This window comes from Polyodon spathula, chromosome 2 (genome assembly GCF_017654505.1).
Source record: "Polyodon spathula isolate WHYD16114869_AA chromosome 2, ASM1765450v1, whole genome shotgun sequence".
Lineage (NCBI taxonomy): Eukaryota > Metazoa > Chordata > Actinopteri > Acipenseriformes > Polyodontidae > Polyodon > Polyodon spathula.
The window spans coordinates 70,042,977-70,061,812 of NC_054535.1; the positions used below are offsets into that span (position 1 = coordinate 70,042,977).

The following is an 18,836-nucleotide window of genomic DNA, read 5'->3' on the forward strand; positions in this document are numbered from 1 at the left end:
TGTAACAAGTTTCCCAGTCCCTGCTGATGAGAAGCATCCCCACAGCATGATGCTGCCACCACCATACTTCACTGTAGGGATGGTGTGTCTTGAGGCATGGGCAGTGTTAGGTTTGCGCCACACATAGAGCTTTGAGTTTTGGCCAAAAAGCTCTATCTTGGTCTCATCTAACCACAAAACCTTTTCCCACATCGCAGCTGGGTCACTCTCATGCTTTCTGGCAAACTCCAGATGTGCTTTCAGATGGTACTTTTTGAGTAACAGCCTCTTTCTTGCCACCCTCCCATACAGGCCAGTGTTATGCAGAGCTCTTGATATCCTAAGCGGCCACAGGCTAGTCTCCTCATGAGTTCATTGGCCAACTCAAAAAGCTCTAAAATCTGGTCCAATCTAAACCACAAAACCTTTTTTCTGCCACAAAAAACATCGCAGCGGGGTCAGTCTCTCAATGCTTTTCTGCAGACTGGTGCACCATTACTCCACTCCCAGCTACTGAACTCTGTAGCTCCTTCAAAGTGATTGTTGGCCTCTCTGTGGCTTCTTTCACAAGTCTCCTTCTTGTTTGAGCGCTGAGTTTTGAGGGACGGCCTTTTCTTGGCAGTGCCTGGGTGGTGTGATGCAGCTTCCACTTCCTGATTATTGATCCAACTGTGCTCACTGGGATATCCAAACACTTGGATATTATTTTGTACCCTTTCCCTAATCTGTGCATTTGTATTACTTTATCTCTAACTTCTGTAGAATGCTCTTTAGTTTTCATTTTCCTTCAGATTCACAGCCTTACCAATGATCCTTCAACAATGGGGTTTTTATCCAGAAAATGTGGCAGCAACTTTAATGGTTCACAGGTGGAGGCCAATGGTAAGGTAATTGTGTCGAAATTTCAATGTACCATTTGTAATTCGGTAATATGAGAGAATTGGTCAGGGGTCTGAATACTTTTGCAAGGCACTGTGTGTGTGTGTGTGTGTGTGTGTGTGTGTGTGTGTATGTATATATATATATATATATATATATCTATATATAATATAATATATATATATACTATATATTATATATATAATATATAATAATGGTTTTTATGAATGTATGAATGGAAAAGAACTTATGAATGGAAAAAGAAGTAGCAGTGAAAATAGATCTGGATTTAAGAGGTAACATCATGCGTAACCAAACCAGACCTCTAGACTTTCTGAGCTTTTACAGTAATACATGTATTTAAGGGTGTATTCACAAATCATTATGTTCAGAGATCTTATTAGCCAGTGGGTTTTTGGTGTGTTTTGGAGAGTTGGGTAGTTATACAGATTTGCAGCGTACACATCCAATCCAATAAGGAGTTACTGTATAAACCTCCCAATCTTTCATAATAAACATCCAAAAACACATCCCAGTTGTATCCAAACATTGTGATCTGAGTGACTGAACTCCTCAGGAGATTTTAATAGTGCTGTTGTGAACCACATCTATCACTGAACTCTTTCACTGTACTTTTATTTCTTTCTCTAGCAAGTTACTAAGATGCCTGATTAAGAGGTCTCTAATGGTGAGATTGCCTTAGTTAATAATAGCTCCAGTGTACTTGCCTGTCATTCATACAAAGTGGCCAATTTCTGTAGCTGACTACTGTCTGCAGGTTTAGTCTAATGATTTTATATTAATTAACATTTTGTCTCATAAGAGAAATGACTGTACTTGTAAATGAGGTCACAAGAACGTCACTTGAATATTACAGTGTAAGAATCTTCAGGGCAGCCTTGTTGTTGATAACATCACTGAATATTACAGTGTAAGAATCTTCAGCGCACCCTTGTTGTTGATAACATCACTGAATATTACAGTGTAAGAATCTTTAGCGCACTCTTGTTGATAACATCACTGAATATTACAGTGTATGACTCTTCAGCGCACCCTTTTTGTTGATAACATCACTGAATATTACAGTGTAAGAATCTTCAGCGCACATTTGTTGTTGATAACATCACTGAATATTACAGTGTAAGAATCTTCAGCGCACTCTTGTGTTATACATAGGAATATAGGAAGTATATATGTCATTATTTATTTGTTTGTTTTGCAGTTACCTGGCTGACCAGTGCTGGAATGGCGGATTTATCTACCTGATCATGCTGCGTCGTATCAAACGCAAAGCTCCTCTTCCTCCTTGCAATGGCGCTGCCAGCGGCAGTGAACACAGGGCAAGCGTCTCCTCTGAGCCGAGTGGGAGCCCTGCTCACAATGGGAAGAGGACCCGGAAGTTCGGGGTCATCTCCCGGTCCTCCTTCACCCGGGACAGCAAGGACAGTAGTAGAGACAGCGGAGACTCGTGGCATGAGAATGGATACTGCAACTCTGTGGAAATGGAGGACTCGCCAAGAGAGACTGTGTACCCCGCGGAGCAACACTCAGAGGGGAACACCAGCACTGAGCCACCACTCTACAACGGGACCTCCTTTCCAACTGTGACAAGTGGGCTCCCCAGAAGTCGGCTCTCGGATGGCGGGAAAACAGACTCCCTGAACAGCGAGCATCCTGAACTGGTAAGACATGTACCTGGCTCAATCGATAGTTTACCACGAAACTCACTCAACATTGAAGGATTTTAGGAAAGGGCACGTTGCATTACTGCCAGGGCAATGCTTTAATTAGGCTAGGCTGATAAAATTGTGCCATAGTCACAACTGGTGCCCCTAAAGCTGAGGCAACATGAAGCCAGCTTGTGACATGGTTTCAGGAGACTTGGTTTCAGGCCACTGCAAGGCACTCCAGGGGAGACTTGGGGGTTTGATACAGCAAAGTTACCTCAAACAAGGTATCCCGGCCTCCTGGAACTAGGTTTCAAGCCACTATTCCTGAAAAAGTGGCTTTGTCTTCCCTCAGCTTCAGATCTGTATTGTTTTACCCCAAACAAGTAAAAAAGTTAATTTATATACCGGATGTTTGTTTTAATTGTCATTTTCTCACTTGCATTTGGTATTCAGTAATGATCACTTTTAACAGTGTGTTTATACCCATTGAAACAGTGCTGTCCTTGTGCTTTGAAGTGTAATATATTTAGATGTGCATGTGATGCTGTCATCGAGCTAATACAGCATTAAAAAATTCTGAATGAAATGTATTGGTCAATGCTGAAAGAAATTTCTGTGTCTTTGTCTGTATTCTTGGTTTCAGGGGTAGAGCAGAATAGAAACTAATGCAATGCTTATCTGGTCCCTATTTGATGACTGCCTGAAGTGCCCTCATTTACTGCCTGTTTCATAAGTGGTATGGGCCCCATAATTGCCTCATTGTGGTACAGTGTTTGCTTAGAACAGGAAATGCACTTTCAATGTGTTTGTGTGCGTCTAGATGGAGCTGCACTACTTAGAAAAACTTTTTAAATCAGTTCAATCGTCTCAGGAAAATAGTTTGGATACGAAAGGAGCTGATCGGCTCATTTTTTAAAGGGATTGTAATGAAACAGCAACCTTTTAATTCAATACCTTTTGAACTAAAATGTGTTCAGGATCAATAGTGAATTTAAACTACTGTATTATCTGTATATGAAGCACACCCTCTGAATTACTTGTATCCCAACCCCCAGCTGCTTTTAAATTGCTCGATATATCCCTACAAAGCCATCAATGGCGCAGTCTTCTTTTAGAGAATACATTTTGTATTGCTGTGTTGGACACCCAAAAAAAATAACTATTTTATTATAAATAAACACAAAAGGGAAAGGGCACAAGGGCCAAAACAAAGCAATTTAACACAAAAAGTCTCTAAAAAGCAAAACCCACAAAAAATGACATTTTCCAGGCTGAAGGATGCCTTCACTAACGCTCAAACTTTCCAAACAATCCAAAAACAAAACAACCTTATTTTGTGAAAGGAATGAACCCATCCTTGCTTGCCTTTCTCAACAAATCACACAAGGCATCAGGTCCAATTTTAAATCCTTTGCCTATTTCAATAGCACGGCGACGGCGGCCCGTCTCCCTCTGGTGAATAGGCGGCTGCCTTTCATTATTTCAGTGAATCAAAACATACCTTTCAGGTACGTGTTGATTCATTGCATTCTGAAACCAACGGCAGCACAAGCATGAGATCTTATTCGATTACCGTGCACACTGTTTTCATACTCTTATAAGTATGAGCTTGAATTTTTTCTGTGTTTATTTTCCTTTTAACTGTTTCGGAGCGACCAAGCCTTTAAGTCTTATGGGAGCCGCTACATCCTAATTATGAGCTCTGGGAGCGGCGGCCTCCTCCCCCTCTCTGGGCTCTTGGCGGCGACGGCAGCTCCTCACTACCTGGGAAACGGAACAAGCGACGGCAGATCCTCCTCCCTCTCTGGCTCTGGGAGCGACGGCAGCTCTTCACCCCTCTCTGGCACTGGGAGCGACAGCAGATCCCCCTCCCTCTCTGTCTCTGGGAGCGACAGCAGATCCTCCTCCCTCTCCTCCATGGCTCTGGGAACGGCAGATTGGACCCTCTCTGGCTCTGGGAGCGACGGCAGCTCATCACCCCTCTCCTAGTTCCTCACCCAGGCAAGTGTGAGAACGAAATGCAAGTTAAAGTAGCATCTCGGGCTTGTTGATAACTACGGGGAGATCGTGGAAGCCTCAGGTTGCATCATCCAGTTAAGTGTCATTGCTTGCTCGTCTTGTGTAGCTAATAATAAATAAATAAACAGAATCATTCTCTAAAATTCCACAAAACAAATATTGCTTGAGCCTCTGGTGGCGCTATCCCACTACGACACCAAATTGGGGAGCTGTACGAGTGGTTAGATGCCAGAGACGCTGCAGTTTTTCAAAAAAAAGACAAAAAGCAACTTACAAAATAAAGGTTTCCAGGCTGGGCAATGTCCTGGAATGTAAGGAGGAGGGAGAGACCGTAGCTCCTCGGCTGCCGTCTAGGAGGAGGGGAGAGACCGAGATCGCTGCCGTCGCGAGGAGTGATGGAGAGGACCGAGGAAGATAACCCTCGCGTGCCCGTCTAGGAGTGTGGGAGAGACGTCGATGACCTCGCTGCCGTCGAGGAGTGGGTGATGAGACCGAGAACACCCTCCTCGTGCCGTCGTGTAGGAGTGGGAGTTTTCCGAGACCGCGCACTCCTCCGAGGAGGAGGTGGATAGACCGATACCTCGCTGTCGGTCTAGAGGACCGAGACCCGAAATGAGAAGCAGAGGCCTCCTTTTATGGCTGGGCGCTGATTGTTTGTTAATTAACCTAATCAACTAATCACCCCATCCACCTTAACATAATAAACCCAGGCAAGCGAGTTTGTTTAGGGTAATCTAACCCCAAGAATCTCCTAGTAACTAGTGGGAGAAATACCGATGAAACCAACGGCACGGTACAGAGATTTCCTATTAATGGTGTACTCTGGAACACGTGGTAATCATAAGAGCTCCCAGAAGTATATGAATTTTTCTGTTTTCTATTTTTCCTTTTAACTAGTTTGCCTTTAAGTCTTAAGAGTCCACATCCTAATTGTGATAAAGGAGTGGGAAGAACAACACAACACACGGACAAGTTAAGATATCGAATTGGCTCAAAACACTTGCATGAACAAAAATAAAAACCTTAAACTTCAAGCCATAGTTCTTTCCGTTTCAAAATGCTGTATCCCCGACTTTCTAGTACTGAATTTTTCAGCAGTTTTTCTGGCACTTACTGTCTTTACAAGTTTAATAACTTTAATTTTGTCATCTAGGGAGGACCTTTTGTTTCTCCTCTTCCTTTACAAGAGAGCGATATTGATTTATTGATTACGGATAAAAGACAGCTAAAATGGTTACCGTATTCCTTTGAATTTAGGATATACCATTTAAAACCATATTTTTCTTATAACAATAGCCCTGTATAAGCGTGCTTAATATAGGTTTGAGTCCGTTGCTGGGTACAGAATTGTGGTCGCTGGTCGCGTAAGACAGGTGTTCGCTTAGTTAAATAAAAGCACAAATATCATTATGGGAGGAATATATAGCGAATTATCGCTAAATAAAGTTGGTCGCATGAGCAGGTTTGACTGTACTGTAAACCTCCTGTTTCAGATTTACTGAAAGGCTCTAATGGCCTGCATGTATTTTTAGTTCATGTATATGTTATTTGTCCACATGTGTTTCTGATCGCTTTCCAATGTCTGATCCTGAGCTGACGTCATGATTTATTTACATCTTAAAATGATGACTTGCCTTGAGCAAATAAAAAAGCAACCACAAAAAAAAAAAAAAACAACAACAATGAAAAAAAAAAACTGCTGGCGTTTGAGCTGCACTTCATTCTGTGCCGTTGTTCTGCTATCACAGATACTGTGCTCCCAGTGCTGACCAATTTGTTTTCAGTGGTCTTGGGTTTAATAATTCACTTGGTTGTCTTTGTGTCAGGTAAAACCTGTATAAAAACGTACTCATGTACCTTAGGCACTAAGAAAAAGTTTTACCTTAGAGTCTATTAGTAAGTATATTTGACATTGTGAATGAGTCATCCTGGTGTGAACAGAAAATAAAGGGAGCTACACTTGTTACTAGTGCCACTGCTGTGGGTACAATCTGGAATTGCAATTTTGTGGAAGTTAAAATAACTAATGTAATGTTTGAAACGACTATGCTAATTGCTTCAACAGGACATTCTGTATGACCATTAATGAAACTTTATGGAAATAGCACCATGTGCAGACTGATCTGTGTTCAGTTTCTCTGAGCTTGACTCCGATGTCATTAGTTACTGCAGCAAACAAAAGCACAGCAGCCCTGCCTGAGGTGTTCTGTCTCATCGTCCTAGCTCTTCAATTTTCTATATAATAGAGAACATTGCTCTGTGATAGAATACAAAGAAAGCAAATTCCAGTAACCCTAATAAGTGTCTCTTTACTGCACAGCCGTTAGGGAAATACGTCAAGTTTTGAGTTCAACTACCAGACTTGGGAGGGCGATACACGAAGATACAACATAAACAGGAAATGTCTGGTCTCCAAAAGAATCAGCAACATGGTCAAACTGCCAAACAAACTGTGTACCCGAATTACACTATTTCAGAGCATGACTTACACGCAATCCTGCAATCCTGCATTCCCTCTTTCTATGCACAAGTTAACATTGCCCAGGAGGCCTTACAGTTGTGCTTACCTTACAGTTAACAGGTTAGAGGCATGATACAGGAGGACCCATATCTGCTTTACCACTGGACCTCCATACTTCTTACTTCGTAAAGACACAAACTAGTGCTGTACAGTAGCGTCTGATACAATGTGTTAACTTACATTAAGAATCAAGCAATCAGCAGTATTGACGGGTTACAAACATGCATGTTTTAAATGAAAGCATAGACGACTTATTGGTAATAACATTTTGAATGCAGTGTCTCTGTTCTGTTGGTAATGAAAAGACACCTCATTATATAAATTAATACAATTAATTCAATAAACACAGCTGCAAAATCCATCTCCTGGACCAGATGCAGTGCGTTCCACAATGAACCACCATCAAATAAGTGCCAGACTTGAACGCGACTGTAATGTAGTGCATTTCCTGCTGCAGCGATGGTGTCTGAATATGTTACGGTAAAAGTCAGAATATTGGCAAGTCTTAAGATTTACTTTTAAATGTCCGTAATAAATATGATAACGCTTTACTGCAGAAGTTTATCGGTAAATCTCAAGAGTAACCAAGTGCCTTTGAGTAATGACTGAATGTCTTTCTAATTGCTTTCGTGTCATGTCATGAGTCTAACATGGTGCAATAAGTACGCATATCTATTCACTGCCTGTCTTTGTGGAATTTTGTGTCATAACCAAAGGTCCTAAATTATATAATTAGCATTTTACACAATGTTATTGTTCATCAAACAACTACGTATTTGGAGTACAGTATCCTTCAACACCATTGTGAATAATTTTATATGCACATTTGCCAGAATGTTGGTTGTTGTATGTAAGTGGATCACAGTATTGTTCAGTGCCATGTTGATCTAGTTTAAAATGCATTACTGTAAGCTCATTAATGACTGTTATGTTCATGGAAAATACATGCAGAAATACATATATTGTTCACATCAATAGTTTTTGTTAATGGGCCAGGGTTCGACATTAACCATGGCCCAGCAGCCCGAGCCAGTAGAGATCGTAGTTTGGCCTGTAGTTAGGACTGGGCAGTATGCCAAAAAAAATGAAAAAAACTAATTTACAAACCAGTTTTTAAAAATGTAACTACTGAACCCTCCATAAGCGTAATTGAGCATTCCTGCCGCGCGTCATATTTGTTGTAGAGTCAGAATCTGAGACTACGTACCAAAGTGCAGTTGGTAATACTCGTTACCTGTACATGGCACATTTTTACAATTCAGGTTTTCTACAACTAAGCAACCAACTGCACCAACAACTCAATAAAGATGAAGAAATAAATTATGAAAAAAAATTAAGCCGAAAATGTAGAGTGGAGTGGAAGAAAGACTTCACCTGGCTTCATTATGACTGTGTAAAAATGTCATGTTCGGTCTTGTTTGCCATCAATTTCCCAGGTTTGCAGATAAAACTACTTTTTTTGGTTGGAAATTCAACATTTCGTTTACATCATATCCAGTCTCACACAGTAATAGTTTGCAACATAGCAGGTTCATTTTTTGTGACTGCAGTGAAAAAGATGCACCTACACCGCATGGAAGCTGGACGATAGGGTGGATTTTTACCGTAAAAATCGTTACCGTACACATAAGCAAATGGAAATTAAAAACCACATGGAAAAAAGCGCTGTATATATATTGGGGCAGATGAACGTGTATCCGGGCCGATAAAAACATTAGCTCAGTGACCCAAAGGGCTAAAAGTCTAAATGTAGAGCCCTGAATGTGTATGCTGAAATAAACATATTCTTCGACACTAATGATTATTTTGTTAATTGATCATTTTTATGCAGGAATAAATTCATTATTTGATGATATACGTGCATTTACCAATACGCTTTGGTAAATCATAAGATTACGCAGTAAATGTCTGAAAAGCAATCTATTTCTTCATAATTTCAGGCGTTTTACCACTTTCTTTGGTAAATGTTGAAATTTACTGGTAACATTTAAGATTGACCAGATTCAAAGTTTTACTGTGACATCCACCCTTAGTTCTCAGTTAAGAGAAACAAGGATCAGCTCTTAATACTCTGCTGTGTGTTAAACCCATTCCCTGTGGGAACCATAGTTAAACAAGCGATTAGTGTTTCATGCAAACCATTTTGTATTTAAGTGGCTGCTTAAAACAGCAATTCAGCAAATGTCATAAACACACCTCACATAAGCAAAGCTGTTATGTGTACCTCGAGGGAAATACTCTATATGACTTGAATTGAAAGGCTTTGTAACTTGTTATATGTGTGTGATATCCAGGACATGTTTATTGGTTGTAGAGCCCTGTGAAATTCTTTTTATTTTTTAATAATTTTTCATTTTATTTTTCACGAATTTAACTTAATTTTTCTAATTTAATTTAATTTAGTTTTATTACATATATGCATTAATATAATAACTAAAATAGATTAATGATAGTATAGTATACAGCATGTTTTAACTACTTACTTATTTTTTTTATTAAACATTATCCGCTTTTTTAAAAATTTTAACATAAACAGACCTTGCACAGAAAAATAATTTAGTTACCATAGCAGCAGTAATGGTACGTACAGTCCCGACTCTCTTTAATTTATAGTAAATACTGCCCATGCCCTCTATAAAAATACAATAAGATAAAACAAAAAAAGATGTATTCACACTGCCCTACTATTCTGGGGTGTCACAAATACGGCTGTAGTGGGTGACGTCAGACCAGAAACAGGGACCAACACAGAACAGACACAGAGACAGGGAGTTTGGTGAAGCTGAGCGCTTGCTTGCGCTCAGCATTTAATAAATGAACAAACAGAAAATAAAATGTTGAAAGACAATCAAAACACAGGACACGGCACTGGTAGCCAAAACAAAGAGACAAACAAACCGGACTACACAGACAAACACTGTGAGCTGTTATTATGATTTACTATTCTGATTTACTATTACCTCCGTCTCCAATCCCGTTCTACACTCACAGAACACACAACACTGAGTGAGTGAAAACATGCTGCTTTTATGCAGCTGTACCAAGACTTGATTGCTAATCAATCATTCAATTGGAGTAGCGATACAACTGCACGTGAATTAATTAAGTGCAATTCCCCGTGCTCACATATTATTACATTTTACCTGCCCGTGAAGTGCTGTGCAATCCTTGTGCCTAAATACAAATATACATTTTAAACATTCATGTGCATAACCCATATTATATCCCATGTACCAACTACAATACACCAACATTAACACACTACACGCAACATACAACACAGAAATAAACACAGGGGCAGGGCACATTGCCACATACATTCCCCCACCCCCCTTGTGCACACTCCTAGTGGCCAGGCTGACCATGCAGCGTCTGGCTCTTCCAGCCGGGATAGTCCTCGCAGCAGAAAGGCTGCTTTATCCCGTTGTACCCCTGGCAGCGGAAAAACTGCCATGTTGTCAGCAGACCTGCGCACAGCTCCCAGACTGACCCATTCAGCCGGGGACAGTCCTGGCAGCGGAAAGGCTGCGGGGGCAGGTGGTCCCCCGACCTTCCCCTTCTTCGTAGCCGGCAGCTCCCTTCAGAGGCAGTTCTGGCAACCCCAGGCGAAGCAGTTCCAGTGACCCAGGATGAAGCAGTTCTGATGACCCCCGGCGATAGCAGCAGTGGACCCTGGGGTTGCGAACTCAGGAGGGGAGCCCTTGGCCATAGAGACGGCAGAGCCGAGGTGCTCTTCCTCCCTCCCCTCTTACACTTACCACCGAGGTGTGCCGCTAGCACACCTGTCGTCCGTTTGGCAGCGCTACGCCTCGGCGTCCGTAATGCGGAGCAGCAGGCAACCCCCGGCGATGCGGAGCCGCAGGCAACCCCAGGCGATGGCAGCATCATGTCCTAGTCCTTCTGGTGAAGGGAGAGGCAGCTCCTGCTGCTCTCCCTCAGGTGGTGATGGAGGCAGAGGCAGCTCCAGCTCCTCTCCTCGTGATGGTGGAAAGGGACCGAGCAGTCATTCACCCTCTGCTGGTGGAAAGGGACCCAGCAGGCATTCACCCTCTGCTGGTGGACGGGGACTCAGCGAACATTCATCCTCTGCTGGTGGACAGGCAGGCATTCACCCTTTGCTGGTGGACGGGGATGCAGAAGGCATTCACCCTCTACTGGTGGACCGGGATGCAGCAGGCATTCACCCTCTGCTGGTGGAGGTGGCGGAGACAGAGGCAGCTCCTGCTGCTCTGCTCCTGCAGATGGAGGTGGCAGAGGCAGAGGCAGCTCCTGCTGCTTTGCTTCTGGCTTTGGAAGCGGTGTAGCCTCCTGGCGACGGAGGCGGGAGCAGCGTGTAGTCTACCCTTGTTACAGGGGACTGGTGCAGCTCTCCCTCACTTGCTGGGGACTGGTAAGGCTCTCCCTTACTTGCAGGGGACTGGTGTGGCTCTCCCTAACTTGCAGGGAACTGGTGCGGCTCTCCCTCACTTGCAGGGAACTGGTGTGACTCTTCCTCACTTGCAGGGAACTGGTGTGACTCTCCCTCACTTGCAGGGGACTGGTGTGGCTCTCCCTAACTTGCAGGGAACTGGTGCGGCTCTCCTTCACTTGCAGGGAACTGGTGTGACTCTCCCTCACTTGCAGGGGACTAGTGCGGCTCTCCCTCACTTGCAGGGGACTGTTGCGGCTCTCCCTCATTTGCAGGGAACAGCAGAGCTTCTCCCTTTCGCTCTGGAGACAGTGGTGGGACCTCTCCCTCTAGAGGCAAAACCAGCAGGCATTCTTCCTCTGCTGGGGGAAATGGGGACAGCAAGCATTCGTTCTCTGCTGGTGGAGATTGGAATAGCAGGCTTTCTTCCTCTGCTGGTGGAGGTGGAGACAGCAGGCATTCTTTCTGTGGGAAGGAGCGGTCAACAGTCCTCATCGCTTTTGGGCTGTGGATGCACCGACTCCTCCGTTTTGGCCTGTGGACGCATAGACTCCTCCCTCTTTGGCAGTCGATGCACAGACTCCTCCCTTTTTGGCTGTAGCGCTGGCACCTGCTTCTTCCCTTTTTTCTGTGGGCTGGTCTCGGGGCCTTCCAGCGAAGTCACTCCTCCGCATCCTCCACATCTCCCAGAACGAGGGCCTTCAAAAAGAGAGGGTCTTCATAGGGGCATACATCCCAGAGATGCCCATACTCCATGCAAGAGGTGCACCATGGAGCCCCTCCTTCCTTCAACTCCTCCTGGCGATTACGTCATAGCTGCCTTTCTTCCTCCCATCCCATTTTTTTTTTTGTTTTCCCCCACACAAAAAAACCCAACATGAATTAATTAATTGCAATTTCCCGTGTTCACATTTTATTACATTTTACCTGCATGTGAAGTGCTGTGCAATCCTCGTGCCTAAATACAAATAGACATTTTAAACACTCGTGTGCATAACCCATATTATATCCTGGTGGACGCACAGACTCCTCCCTCTTGGGCGGTCGATGCACAGACTCCTCCCTTTTTGGCTGTGGAGCTGGCACCTGCTTCTTCCCCTTTTTTCAACATACAGCACAAAAATAAACATGGGGGCGGGGTACATTGCCACAGGGGCTATCATAATAATTGCACATACAGGGATTTACCCATTCAATAAAATGGTAGGAATTGTATTTCAATCCCATTGCACTGGAGCAGGGCTTCAGTGTACAAGCTTGGAGGTTCTCAGTATTTAAACATGAAGCAAAGCAGATTCATTCATTCAAAGTCATTAAAAATCCAAAACAGCATTTGCTCCAGTGCAAAGTTTGCACCACTTGAAATAAAGCAAAGAATTTGCATACTAATATATAATATAAGGAAACAACCACATTTTCCCCAAAAGGAATAAACAGCTATGCTTAATGATGGTATATTTCGACTCCCATTCTGGCCAACAGTTGCAAAAATGCACATCATTATTTTGTCACAGTCAGCTGCATACGTCCCCTCGTGTTCGAATTCTTTGCAGCATTGTTTAATTGTTATGCACAGTTTAGGCATTTTAGAAACAAATGTCTCTTCTCTTCCATCACAATTTGAATTCCCAGACGACTCCCTTTAAATTATACATCTGCACAAGTCCTAGTCAGAGCTTCCGTTTCCCTTCAGACCGTGTCCGTGGTAACGACTGAGCCTTGACAACTATGATTGCAAGTATTTATTTTAAATATTTTTTTGTATAAACCTCCCAATTTAAAAATGTAATTCTGTGTAGCTTTTATAATGATCTTTCATTTTATATATTTGCATTTAGTTTTATTTCGTTTTATATGTTGCATTTTGTTGTATTTCGTATTTGCAAAAAAACACGGGGCTCTAATTGTTTGCTGTAATGCTTTCAATTGAAGAGCTTTGTAACTTGTCATACATGTGTGATATCCAGAACATGTTGACTATTTGCTATGATGCTCCTAATGCTTGCTGAGTGAGATCTGCATACTTGCCAGAATCCTGATATCAGGAATGAGTGAGCAGAGGAGGGTTCCCCTGAGGCCGGTCTGCAAGTCTTATAAACACTTCAAAATCTCTTCCATCTGAAGGAGGAAACCTTTCCAGCTGTCTGCTCTGGTCTTTAAACTGTTTTGGAAGGGTGTGTGACTATTCCTCAGTGGTTTTGGTTGTATTTCTTTCAGGGATGCACAGCACAGTAACTTATATAAAGGCCTTCTAATGACAGCAAGCTAGTCTTTTAATATGCTAGTAGGGCATTGCTTTTGTGCCTTTTTCAGTTGCAGCAGAACTTTAAGCGTTTTAAGATACCTTGTGCTGAGTGGCTGGGACTGATTGGGCTAGTCTTCCCTTCCAGTTGATTTTGTGTCAGGAAGTGGTCCTGCATTCACGATTCTTTATCCAGCTGATTATCCCATGCACATTGCCCATGCTGGATATTGCGCGCAGGATATTCGGAAAACTACAGCAGGCAGATTAACAAAGTCCATTTTTGTTTAATGTTTCTTATTATACCTAGTGCGACAGGACAGAAATGCTGGCACTGCATGCACAGTCTATCAGAATTGATGTCCTACTCACTTGCTATAATAAGTGTTAATACGTTCAAGGATAAGATAGCATATCATGTTGGCTTAGGCACATATCTTCAAATGCCCACTAAGATAAATGGTTTCTCTATCTGAAGTGACTGAGCTCAACTGTAGCTGCTTATTCCTCTATTCTGCATTTGTGTTTAGTTTAGAACACAAATGCGTATACGTTTGAGTAATATAAGTACCAGTAAAATATTGTCTATGTGTAACATCACATTTCTTACCCTATATTTAAGAATAGTTTGAAAGCTTGAAGGAAATCTGTGTGGAGCCTTGTAGCTTGTTGAGGCAGTCATCTCATCAGCAGTCACTTCATTTGTCTGTACATCTTGCTGCATCGTCATTATGAATTCCAGTTACGGTAACTATTGTATCCCACCTAGCGTGGAACGTTCATGAAAGGGTTTGTAGAGAAAGACGTGTGTGAAACAGATCTGTCTTGTTTTGTCACCTCAGCCCAGAGAAGGCAGTCGAATATGGAAGATGCACATGGTGAAGGGACAGGATGGACTAGGGATCCAGATTACTGGAGGCCGCGGATCTAAGAAGTCCCCTCATGGCATCATCGTGACTCACGTGGAAGAAGGAGGAGCAGCTCAGAGGTACCGGCTATCTTGTATTCTGTTGTTGTAAGGAGGGGTCTGCTCATCGCTGCAGGAGATGCTAAGTTCTGGGACATCCTTCAAAGAGACCACACTCCAGCTAGGTTTTTAATGGGTGCTCATTCAAAATGATGCCCTGATTTATAACTCTGTCTGACTCTACCTGGTGAACATGATAACTGCTTTGAATTGTCGTAAATCCTGTGTAAACTTGGATTTCATTTGCTGCAGTACAATCAGAGCTTTCTGAGTGAGGACCCTAAACAAACGAATATGTACTGTAGTACCATCACTTTGTAGATCTCATGTTTTCCTATGTGAAAAACACACACTTTGGTAAACGCGTCATAGATTTTGTTTTCGTAGCAATTGGTGAAGAACAAGTCATGGGAAAAGCAGTGATTTGATACTGAGGGTGAACCAAAGCATTGAAGCGTTGCATTGGTTCTAAGCCCTTCAGCTATACAAAGAATTGAGCTCTTGTTCAAACGGTTTCTTCTTAAAATACATCTGAGAGTGACTCAAGTATCACGAGGAGGAAACATAATTTGAATGACCAGATAAACCTGTCAGTAAATGCAAACCCTGTTTTGTAACCCTCGTTGCAGAAATAAGAAAATTAGCATCATTTGTATTTGGGGGACACACATGTCTCTTGTACCTTAAAGGAAAAAGGAAAGTAACTTTTTAATCAGAACAAAACTTTATATACTTGCATGTTTTTCAGTGTTTCTGCCAGCTTTCAAAACATATATTTTGCCCCCCACTAATACACAAGAAGAAAACTGTCTGGCCTGATGAACTGTTTTAATTTACTCTCTAATGACCTGAGAATCTCTGTGTAAAGAGAATAATGAGACTCCTTAATACAATGGCCAGTCGGCTTTGTTGTCTCTGTTTATATTCCATTTTAACTAATGGTCTTTGTTAATGGTTTCGAATAGAATTCTTTCGCGGGGTCTTCAAAATAACACGTTTTTTGTTTTTTTTTGGTTCGTTTAAGGCCTAATACCTATTCTAACTATTTTTTAGTTATGGGTAAAGTAATGATCTTAACCCCTTAAGTGCCATTGTCCTCATTTTTTGGAGCGTATTTAACCTGCTATTTTATTTTTCTCTTTAACTATACTGTTATGATAACTTACTTTAATTTTGTTAACCGCAGAAAGTTAAGTCTAAATGTAATGTATCAAATTAAATAAATAAATACAGCTTGTTTTTCAAAGAGAAATTAAATGGGTACTTAATGACCTTATCCACTGGCTACACTCTTTGGGGTCATTTCTCCTTTCAGAGTCAGACAGAGTTCATTTTAGCAGCCAAGCCATGCACTTTCTTTAATCCCTTTTCAGAAGGATTTATGTTGTGCTCCGTGTGTTTCAGCAAGTCTGGGTGTACAGTGTGCAGGGTCACATTGACTGACCTTATTGGATAGGAAAGTCACCTGTGTAATTAACCATCTCTGCATCTCCATATTAGCAGCGACAGTAAGAGGCAGCTGTCAGGGAATCAGGAGCAGGAATCAGGTGACAGGAGCAGGAGCAGCATTCAAAATCAATTATCCGTGGTGCCTGCTTGCGGTTTATCTCCCGATGAAAGTGTCTGAACTGAGATCCTCACAGGAATATTACCCAGGGGTCACTTCTTCCAGAGGCAGAATTACAGGGAGCTATTGAGTTAATAGGTAATTGTTGCAACTGGTTTTAAATGACATTAGGGACATTTCACTTTTCTTATCACAGGAAGACTTTTCATTTGTGGAATACAGTCATCATCATCAGTTGCTTTTGAATCAATGGTGCTGGCTGGAATCTTTCTTTACTAGTATTTTTAATGCTTGTCTCAATAGCAGCGTTTGCACGATGTTCTCATCTCAAGCACTGCAGTCAAGTTAAACTGGGTTCTTTAAATCTGTGCAATAATAATTCACCCTCCTTGAACCCTTTTCATGGTGATTCCCCTGGTTCTCGCAGGGATGGAAGACTGAAGTCCAGTGATGAGTTGCTGATGATCAATGGCCAGTCTCTGGTTGGCCTCTCTCATCAGGAGGCTGTGATGATTCTCCGTTCTGCGGCAGGGCTTGTACAACTTGTTGTTGCCAGCAGGGTAGGTGGATTTCATTCTCAACCTTATCATTATCATTATTAGTATCATCATTATTAGTTTCATTATTATTATTATCATTATTATTATTACCTCCATTGTTGTTATCTTCATCATTATTATTATTATTATTATTATTATTATTATTATTATTTATTATTATTATTATCATCACCGTTATTTATTTCTTAGCAGATGTCCTTATACAGGGTGACTTACAGTTGTTACAAAGTGTCACATTACAGAATATCACATCACACAGATAACAACAGTTATAAAATACAATAAAATCATGAATAAGTAAGAGCAAATTCAAATGAGATAAAATAAATAAAAAAAAAAAAACTACAGTAAATTTGTGAGCGATTACGACTAAGAGCAGCTAAACTTATAAATATTTGGTTATAAGAGCAATGAACACGTACAATAAATGGATAAGAATGATTTCAAATAAGAGCAATTACAAAAAACATGAATACGGTTACCTTTAAGGTTAAAATCAAGTACAAGATACAGAAAGTATAATTAGGATTGAGTGCACTAGTAGAATATAGCAAAGTGTGGAGAAGTTCAGTGCAAGTAAAGGCTGATGGAAGTAGTGATACAATTGAGTACCATATGGTCCAGTATAGTAGAGAGTTGTGAGGTTTACAGATCATCTCAAGTAGCAGTGTTTCCAGCAGGGACCACCAGGTGTACCAGTAACCATGTGCAATCTTAAACTGCTGCTGTAAAACAGAAACCTACCCCATTACAACAGATTTCTTTTTTTTTTTGTCTGCAAGTTATCACTGAAAATGTGACAGCATCATCTATTTAACAAGAGTTCTCATTACAAACAGCAGCACCCAGCGGCTGCTTAGGTTCCCCATCATCAGTAACTTTGAACGTTCATAACAAATACCTCTCCTCGTAACTTCTCATTTCTCTGCGATTTAGTGGTACAAACAGATGGATACATTACGATTGAGGAAGTATTGTGGATGAGGAATCATGTCGTCATAAAGAATGACTGCCTGTCGCGCACCAGCACTGGTACGCGTACCACAGGTTGAAAACCACTGCTCTAGACAAGCATTCTGTTCATTGCTGGCAATGCGGATTGGCACAAACACACACTACTCTTTATGGGGTCCTTGCCAGTCCCTGTTTACTTACCATGGTGATAAAAGCTAGTCAGCTTTTAGAAAACAAAAACCTGGAAAGCCAGACAGCTGCTTAGATGCCAGTGGCTCATTAAATGCAACATAAGTACAAATACATTCCTCAGCTGGTTTACAGAGTTAATGACTAAAACAACAATATGGCAGTGGCTTTTTGATGTATGACTGTGTTATGGCTCTTTGACTGTGAGTTCAGGAGCTGCTCTTCAGTTCTAGTTGCACTGCCATAGATATCTGTAACCAAGGCTAGAACAAGTGTTAAGTCTCTTTAGAAAAGGATTTGCTGACAATGCACAGCTGTGCACTAGATGGCACTAGCGCTATCTAATATAAAGACACCTTGACTGGTCTAGCCTATATTACTATAGAGCAGCTCCTGAACGCAGTCAAAGCAGCTTCACACAGTACATCACCACGAAGAATGATTGCAAACATCACAAGCAAACAAAGCACCTTCAAACAGTACAAGGAAATAGTACAAAAATTAAAAGAAGAAAATGAAGTTTGAAACGATTTGCTCTTTAACCTGCACATTCTGTATATACCTGCTTTTACTGCTATTGCCACGTAATGCACATTTGATTTGGAGTGGGGCATACCAGTACTGTACTTTGTAGCTGGATTTTTATTTACTTGTTTAATAATTGTGTTCATCCGCTCTTGGTAAATGTCATCTCCATTGCTCACAGCTGTTGTACACATATGTTATTTCACATCTCCTGGTGCATACCACAGCGACTTATCAAGGATAAGTAAAAAGTGTTAGATTCTGGAAACCTCCTGTGTTAATCCCCTAGGGCAACACAAAAAGCTCAGTGAAAATAACAATCTGAAAAGTATTGTGAAGCATATTACAGAAGCATG

General features: G+C 41.6%; 1 protein-coding gene across 2 annotated transcripts in view; it reads left to right on the top strand.

The window, feature by feature from the left end:
- Nucleotides 1-2,084: 2,084 nt before the first annotated feature.
- Nucleotides 2,085-18,836, top strand: part of LOC121299774 (PDZ domain-containing protein 2-like) — a 57,155-nt gene continuing 40,403 nt past the window's right edge. For both annotated transcript variants that reach the window (XM_041227820.1, XM_041227830.1), the window contains exons 1-3: nt 2,085-2,540; nt 14,561-14,706; nt 16,680-16,812. In XM_041227820.1, the coding sequence (XP_041083754.1) occupies nt 2,127-2,540; nt 14,561-14,706; nt 16,680-16,812 (693 nt within the window). In that variant the 5' untranslated portion in view covers nt 2,085-2,126. The remainder of the gene's footprint in view (nt 2,541-14,560; nt 14,707-16,679; nt 16,813-18,836) is intronic.